Genomic DNA, 8,995 nt, shown 5'->3' on the forward strand with positions numbered 1-8,995 from the left:
TAAGGATGATCCAGATATCAATATTTCAACGACTTTCCCTTCTTTCTCAATGGTCATTTTGCCAATGTTTTGTGTTTTTTAGTGAAACCAGTTTTTAAAAATTGATGGTCACAAAAAGATACTGATTACACAAAACACATGCCGCAAAATCTTCGTCACAGAACATCGGTGATATTTGATTTTCTTTCAACAATTGTTGAGGAGACTCATTTGTTGTAATAATTTGAAAATATCATTCCATTTAATAAAGTAGGTTTTATTGAATACATTTATTAGAGTGAACACTTAGAAGTTTTGTTAAGTGTTTTTTTTTTTATTACAGCAATAGGTAAAATTTCACCTGAAAACTGATTATTTTGAAAAATTCATCATCACTTCCCCCTTAAGAAAACTGTCTCAACAATAGCTTATCTTCAATTATTCGGCCACCTCTTATCCGGCAATTCAGACAAACCAAGCAAGCTGGTTAAGAGAAGTTATACTGTATAAATGCAAGAAACTGTATAGAATAATTAAACTTCTACCAATTATGAAATATTGATTGATCAGTTTTAATTTTACACCCTTTACGATTTTTCTTCATTCATACAGAATAGAAAATCAAAGTAAAGACAAAGCAAGTAAAAAGCGTGTACAAATACAAATGGATTGTAGCTTTTCATGCAGTCTTTCTATAAGATGAATGCTGTGCAGACTATATAATTATGCCTTTAGTTGTAATATGCTTCTGCGTCTTTTAAAATCTGTGTTAAGGATCTTCAAACTCTTCAAAATCACACTTCGAGCTGAAAAAGGGAAAAAAAGATTCATCTCTCCTCTTTTGGTATTGAACTGTCATTTATTTTCTTGAAGAAAAAATTTCATGATACATGTAGTTATTTTCTCTGTATTGCACCTAAATTTCAGAGTAAGTTTGTGTACATAGACTGACCCTAAAACCATTTTCAAACTTTATTTAAGAAATCACTGTCTAGCTCTGAGAGTATGTCAGGGCATCAACAATAGTGGGAAACATGGATAATTTGCATAACGGGCGAAGCCCGTTATGCTAAAATTATCCCATGTTTCCCATTATAGTCGTTGTCCCTGGCATACTCTCAAAACTAGACAGTGATTCCTTATATTTCCATTTCATTGTGAAATAAAATTGTAGACTTAGACATTAAAAATGTAAACTAATCGATTTAAATTACACGAGGACTTCCATGCCAATTTCAATAGTCCTCACACACTGACGTCAAACACAAAGGCAACCGCACGAGATTTACATGCATGTTTGGCCTCCTTAGCATCAGACACAGAGACAGATGCGCACGAGATTTGCATGCGTATTAGGCCTCCTTAGCTGCTGACCTATCGACCTGCCTAATTTACATTCCGGCAGAATTATCAAGAAATAAATTCCCCCAACTTTTAAACAGTTATCACAGAGAAAAAAGTTAGAAATGGAAATATTTGCATGTATATTCCTCATTTGAGTAAGTAAATGCGATTTTTTTTATCATTACTTCATTATCTTTAAATATAATCCGTAGATAAAAAGAGTACTCTCTCATTTTCAGAAATAAATAGGTAAATTTCAAAATATCCTGCATTATGCAATTTAATTTCTTCAGAGTCCAAAAAAGCATTTTTCATCAGTGTATAGAGAGGGTCCTCAAACAAAGGTACAATGTATTTGTATTATTAGAAGAAACGTATTTACCTTCCAATAATAGTGGATTAGATATCCTTAAAATACATATGAAGAATCTTATTAAGTAGTAATATTTCATGCCAAAATTGGTAAAAACATAGTACCGTACGATCACTTCCTCCATTCCTGGACCTTCAAGATCTTCAAATTTCATGAAGGATTTTAATTTTGTTGGAAGTGGTAGATCGTCAATTAATGGCAAAATACTGTGACCACAAAATGAAAGCTCATGCCGAATTTTATGCCTGCAAAGGTTTTGTAGAGATTTTGGCTCTCTCAAAATTTCGTTTAACACAGCTGCAAGAGATTTATATTTCTCAGGAGTAACCTGAGATATATAGTCGATAAAATCGTAATTAAAACCAAAGCCGAACTCTTCTCTATTTTCTAAATTTTGAAACCATTCTCTGTCTGAATCGATGTTCCACCCACAGCGCATAAAAAATTTTGTGGACTCAATTAAATAACTTGCACTTTCAAACGAGCCCTGAAACCAAAACAAGTTCTAATTCTGTTATAAAAAAAATTTCAATCGGTAAAAGTAAAAAATCAAGTAAAGATATGAACTTCACTAAAATAACACAAATAAATAAATATATATAATTATAAATATTAAATAGATAAATAAATTAGTAAATAAATAAATGAAAAATAAATAAATAAATAAATAAAATTTGAAAATATATATAAAGAATATTTAAAATGTAATTGAAATTTAACAAGATGTAACACATGTAAAAAATGTACAATTCAGTTGTAATTCGCTTTGAAATTGGTGGAAAATAAGCATTTTTGTCGGTTTTTTGGTCAATAAACATATCCCCCAGTGAAACACAAAAAGTCCATATTATATGTATATAAATAGTTTCAGTTATCTCTCTTTGTTTACCCAACAAAGGAATTTTTTTTAAATCCATAAAATCTATAAAAAAATATTAAAAATTCATCAAAATGTTAACTTTTGAAAAATAAACAATATAAACTTTAAATCATAGAAAAATATAAATAAATAAATGAGTTATTTAAAATTACCTTACAAAATCAAAAAATTTGAAAATATAAAGAATATTTAAAATGTAGATTGAAATTTAACAAGATGTAACACATGTAACAAACAAGTCTAGAAGCTGAACACGACACATAGGCGTACTCCATTAATTTTTATTTTCCTATAACTTATATCAGAACAGGGGTATATAAACCTTTCGTAAACGTTGCTTTTAAACTGAAATATGTGTGGTCAGGACAATGTACAATTCAGTTGTAATTCGCTTTGGAGTTGGTGGAAAATAAGCATTTTTGTCAGGTAGATGTTCAGTGAGGTATTTTGATTTTGCCCCGGGGGGTCAAATGGGGGTTGAAAAATGATAAAAAACATTTATCAGCAGCCTAATCATCAGTGAAACAGTAAGGTAATGACTTTTTTTATGCAAAAAGCTTTGGTATGAATTTGTGAAATAACAGTCCATATTACAAATGGGGGTAGAAATTTTATATATATATATATATATATATATATATATATATATATATATATATATATATATATATATATATATATATATATATATATATATATATATATATATATGTACCTGTAAAAAGGAATTTTTGTGTCGGGGGAGGGGGGGGGATGTTTTAAAAATATTTTCCGTTTTCCGTTAAATTCTATGGTGAAAAAAAATTTTACCAAAATTTTAGAGTTATCTCTCTTTGTTTTCCCAATTAAGTATTTTTTTAAAATCCATATAATTATCTATAAAAAATATTAAAAATTCATCGAATATGTTAACTTTTGAAAATTGATTTGGTGGTAGACGGGAGAACAATACTATCGTTCGCAGTTCTTTCAATTCCATCATAACTGGAAAAAAATATTACTAGTTTGGATTAAAGATTTGGCATGTGGCTTACTTGAACGAAAGTTATTTAAAATTACCTTACAAATGATCAAATTTTCAAATTTCGATTTACATGTTGTAATATGAAAGAATATGAAATCCTATAAAATCTTCAAGGCAAATTCCGAAAGATTATGGAAGAGAAAACCTAATTAAATTTTTAACCAAAACCAAAGAATTTTTGAGTCTTGGACAGTTTGAATGAATATTTTTTTTACTGCATGTTATTCAGAGGATACACGATTCGGGCATAGTGGTAATTAAATACAAGATTATGTGCAAACAAGTCTAGAAGCTGAACACGACACGGAAATGGGCGTACTCCATTAATTTTAATTTTCCTACAACTTATATCAGAACTGGGGTATATAAACCTTTCGTAATCGTTACACCCGACTGCTTTTACCTTTTCGCTGCTGCGAATAGTACATGTATTTCTTTTACAGTACTATTAGTTACTAGGGTTATTTTTGTATCAAAATCGTATTTAAAAAAAACCTATCTTGATTTAAGTGATTATGTTTATGGTTTTAAATGAGATGTTCAATTTAAAATCAATATTCCATTACCCAGACCGTTCTTTCATAAGATCTGCCCCGGCGATGAAAAAGTCAAAAACACTTATCAAGTCGTATGTGAGCTTGTGATAACTTCTGCTATACCATGAAGAATGCGCAATAGCATTCACTGATACAACCTGAAGATGATCGACAAAATTCCATTCGTTCCATTTAACTGGATATTTGAGGAGCTTCCTAACAATTCTGAATTCTCTGTCGATAATGCCTGCAAATAAATATCGTTCAAAATATATGTTAAATTATATTATTTTGGTAATCTTCATTATTATAAAACTTGATTCATGGTTAAATATCATGATAAATCCAATGTTTTTGATTGATTTCAGTACAAAAAATTATTTTTGATGACACTTGCTCCCACACCCCATTTATTCCGACAGTGAAAGTCATTAAAGTAAAGATTGTTTTAAATAATCTTAAATCCCTCGATTTACCATTATTTAAACAGCATTTGAAAGGATCGACGGTAAAGGGAAAGTTTGTATGCAAGCATATTTCCCTATATTTTTTCTCGTAATAACAAGATTATTTTCTCGTTATTTCGAGATGATTTTTTTCGTAATATTTTACTTCATATTAACATGACTCTGACATGAGAGTATAACGAAGTGATCTGAAAATGGCCAATAAACATACACACAACTGTATTGACAGTATCTTTCCCTCGGATCACTTTTTTACATCATATTGTTAACTATAGGTTGACATACTTTGCTTGTATTCTTAACATGTTATTATATATTCTGAGATTTTCTAATATAGATTAAATTCTTACATAATTGACAAGCATATTCCAACGGTGTCTTATGACGAGAGTCCATATAATTAACGTTGGCACCATGTCTTAAGAGTAGTTCTAACAAGTTAACTAAATTTCGTTTAATGGCAGTTGAAATAACAGATTTTCCTTTAGCCGATGTCTCATTTGGATCAGCACCAGATTCCAATAATCGTTTTCCTAACTTAAGCCACACATCATCGTTTGTGGCTATCTTCATCATACTCAATAAGCAATTATGTGGTTTGGCTCCAAGATCCAGAAGGCGATGAGCAGCTTCGCAAGGGGAACCTTTTGATATCACAGATATTTAATCAAACATTAAATCGGTTAGTCATTGAACATTATTTGGTGTGTTTTAATGTGATAATATTATTGTTGATTCAATTATAAAAAAAAATCAGGATATTGTAAGATGTTCACACACTGTTATTATGTTTGGTAGTTTGATTTGTTAAAAGTGGGTTTTTTTGTTATATATTAGCAAATGATATTTTTAATTTCTTCTTAGTCTTCATAGGCATTGTTTAATTGTTTTTTAAACAATTGATCAAGAAACAACTTATAATTTGTGTAAAACTGATGCCTCCTATGATAGTTCAAGGCCAAGGGTAAGAGTTTTATAAATGAAGGTCATTCTTGGAGGTCAAGATTTCGAAAGTGTTTATATTCAACAGAGGTCTTGACACAAAGAATACAATGAAAATATAAAAGCCCAATTCCCAAATATTCCAAAATATGGCAAAGATTATTTTTTTTCAAAAGAGAAACTGTTCTAAAATTTAAAACACTTCAGTTACTGATCAAAAGTTGATATTAATATTTATTTTTAGATGTAGGCCACACTCAAAAGTAAAAGCCAGGAGTCTAAAAATCGTAGGTAATACACATGTGATAATTTTTAAATAAAAGCTTTAGCACATATTGTTCAAATTCATAGTCAAAGTAAGTTTACCAAAAGTTTATAAAACTCCAGGGTCAAATTCAACTATGTTTTTATGAACTTTTATGGAAAGAGTGAATGTCGGGGAATTCTTTCAATTCAGTGAGTAATTACCATGCAAATCTAGTTGAAGTTAAGACTTTTATCTTTTTAATTCCTAATTTTGTTCATTTTATTTCTTAGTTAATTTCAAATTATTATGCAAACGGATCTGTTTTCCCTATTCATCGAGAAAAGAATTATTTCTTCCAGTAAAACTTCAGAGGCGTTTGAACTCAATAAAAATTTATATTTCTCTGAACTGGCCTCAATGGCTTTCTGTTTAATTTTTTTTCAAACGTTTACAGTTTTTGTGAAATTTTTGAAAAACATATTTGCTCTAAGAAATTATTCCTGCAAGACTAACTATGCTTACTGCATTCATTCAGAGTTTTTAGAATAAAAATTATAATGTAAAAAACAAACATGGGCAAATCAAAATACTCGATATTTTGATAGATAGTGGTACATCTTTAGGTTTATATTTTAGTCAGCAAAAACAAACGCTTCTTAAATGATAGCTTTACCTTCCTCTAAATCGGTTGACGTTACTTTTCGCCTGATCCTAAAAATATCTTTGTCTTTGAAAGGATCACACTCGTAAAAGATGAAGTCCAAAGTAGCAAAATTATATATTTTCTCCATCTCCTCTACTGTGACCCCAGCATCCATTACACCATAGAGCTGATCTGTGAATAACAATTATTGAGATTACAGCTAAAAATACATGCGAGTTTCTAAAATGATTGTCAAAAAATTCTGTGCATAACGCATATAAATTTTTCAGGTAGTTTAGAATTTTTCGATGAGTTTTTTTTCCTCTATATCATTTCTTACCTCTAGAATGATTCACGTTAACGTATAAAAACAACTGTCATGTACCTATTTACATTTAAAAAGAGATATGATAATGTGAAAGTCGAAGAGGAATTTTTATTATAAAATATTGGAGAAGCTATAGATGCATCTGAAAAACATGATAACAACGAATGGTGTATTGTGTAATTCTTGATTTTAAAATATGTATCAAGATAATTATGAGAATAAACTTTATTTAAACTTCTTTGTCATTTATATTAATCTATTGATTTATATTTTAATTCCTTCACGTTCCTTTCAATATCTTTTCACTCTTATGGGGGTTGTTACCATACACCAGGTTTCCAATCGATACATACTCGGCATTGAGGTTCATTTAGAAGCAAAGGTTTTCAACCATGACAATGCTCGCTGTTACACGAGTTGTCAATGTTTTAGGCTCTTTCGAAGAAAGTCTATTGTTCACTGTAGTCTAATGGAAAAGTCAGATGAAGATGTAGCCCTAAGCATTTTTCTTCAAACATTTTATATTCAGTAAAATAACAATGAAGTTATTAAACATCACTGAAGAGTGCGATTCAAAGAAAATTTTAAAAGATGTTATAAAACACCACTGAAGAGAACAATTTAAAGAAAATAAAAACTAAAGAAAAAATAGACATTCTTAAAAAGTTAATTATTTTGTCATGGGTGTTGCATTCTTTGAATTTTAAGCAATCTGTACAACAGACATCTTAAAAACGTTTCAAGTAAACCGTCTTCTTCTTTTTATGGATAGAGATAAGCTGTTTAGTAAAATATCTTAGAAGGATTTTAATAGAAATCTTAAAAACAAGACTGCTAAAGGACATAGGTGAAAACAAACAAAGAACACGTTTCTCGATCGGCTGATTCAAACCTATTGATGTTAACATGGAAAGAGTTGTTTTTCCAGAGTTGTCTTTCCATTTCAAATTCGCTCCAGCACGTACAATGTCTTCTATTGTTTTCCGGTCTGCATCATTTCTAAATGCCAACATCAAAACTGATAGTCCACTTTCATCATATATATCGTTTGCATTCCCTCCCCTTTTCAGTAAATCCGGAAGAAGAGATGGAATTTGTATTGCCGAGAGGCAAGCACAACTGATAGTTCCTAGCACATCTAATTTACCAACGAATGTAACATCGGCTCCCTGTCGAATAAGATAATCAGCTAAAAGCTTCCGTCTATTTTCAATTGCATGAAAAAGTAGGGAAACGCGCCGTGGTGGTATCGTTGTGTTATTTATGTTAACGTTTCCACATTCTAGTAATTTACTTATAACTTCGATTATATTTGCCTCAGACCATTTGGATAAACAGTTCCAGAATTCACTATTAAGTAATGTAGTATTGTCAAATTCCTCCAGGGCTAGCAAAAACTTCACAACCTCTGTTTGTTCAGCTTTGCATGCAACATGAAACACGTCGTGATCTTTTCCGAGATTAAGACATTCTGTACCTCGTTCCTTTACTATGAAGCGGAGTCCTTCAACAAACCCTTGTTCTGATACCATTCGAATGACTACATTTAGATCGCTAGACGTTATATATCCACTTTGATTCCACTTCTTTCGAAAAGTGTCCATATTTTTATCACAAACAGATTTGCGAAATTTGTCCATCTTTGACTTTTTGAACTTTTTAAAATTAAGCACACGGGAAAACATCTTCCCAATGTTCACACCTTTGTACAAATGCACCTGACTGCACTGAAGTATTGATTATTTTTCTGCGAGTGTAGCATAATTATCCATATCCCATAACATAAACATCCCATAACATCCCATAAAAACACTATTCAATTTGTTTGTTGACCCATGGAAATGATATTCCGTCTGAGCTTTTTACGCAGTCCAATTAGGAACTAAATATTCTGCGTAGTTTACCTACAATCTGGCCTTCTGCTAATTTATTGTTTAACGCTGGCTGTGCTTTCTTCCACGAAACTAGGCTGGTATACAAAAAGAACAGTAGTGCAAACTTAAGATTATCATACAACATCAACAGAACAGATTCTAGTATCTAAACAGATTTGTCGCCCGCTCGGAGCAGTGGTTACAGCGTCTTCTCTAGAGTCGCGAAGTAAGGAGTTGATCCTTACGTCACGGGTTCGAATCCTACTGTGGGACGTGAAGACCGATCCTAATAATTGTGAATTACGTTATGCGATCTTGCACACAGTTCCTAAATGCTATGAACTTCAAATATCCTGAC

At 30.9% G+C, this 8,995-nt stretch overlaps 1 protein-coding gene across 1 annotated transcript; it reads right to left on the reverse strand.

Annotated features, from left to right (window-relative positions):
* Positions 1–550: 550 nt before the first annotated feature.
* Positions 551–8,409, reverse strand: LOC134272467 (uncharacterized). The gene is made up of 7 exons (XM_062754694.1): positions 7,656–8,409; positions 6,466–6,627; positions 4,954–5,247; positions 4,167–4,383; positions 4,004–4,013; positions 1,801–2,183; positions 551–785 (listed from the first exon to the last, which is right to left on the reverse strand). Exons 1-7 carry the CDS (start codon positions 8,401–8,403, stop codon positions 749–751), a joined length of 1,851 nt encoding a protein of 616 aa, XP_062610678.1. The 5' UTR covers positions 8,404–8,409; the 3' UTR covers positions 551–748.
* Between the last annotated feature and the right edge of the window lie 586 nt (positions 8,410–8,995).

This window comes from Saccostrea cucullata, unplaced genomic scaffold (genome assembly GCF_032062105.1).
Source record: "Saccostrea cucullata isolate Sc308-1 unplaced genomic scaffold, CSIRO_AGI_Scuc_v1 ctg6568, whole genome shotgun sequence".
Taxonomy (NCBI): Eukaryota; Metazoa; Mollusca; class Bivalvia; order Ostreida; family Ostreidae; genus Saccostrea; species Saccostrea cuccullata.

Excerpts from the sequence above, each read along its gene's own strand:
- LOC134272467 (XM_062754694.1), bottom strand. The coding sequence starts at position 8,403 with ATGGACAAATTTCGCAAATCTGTTTGTGATAAAAATATGGACACTTTT. Across the intron at positions 5,248-6,465 it reads GTCAACCGATTTAGAGGAAG|GTTCCCCTTGCGAAGCTGCT; the intron begins GTAAAGCTATCA and ends TGATATCAAAAG. Across the intron at positions 4,384-4,953 it reads GGAATATGCTTGTCAATTAT|GCATTATCGACAGAGAATTC; the intron begins GTAAGAATTTAA and ends ATTTATTTGCAG.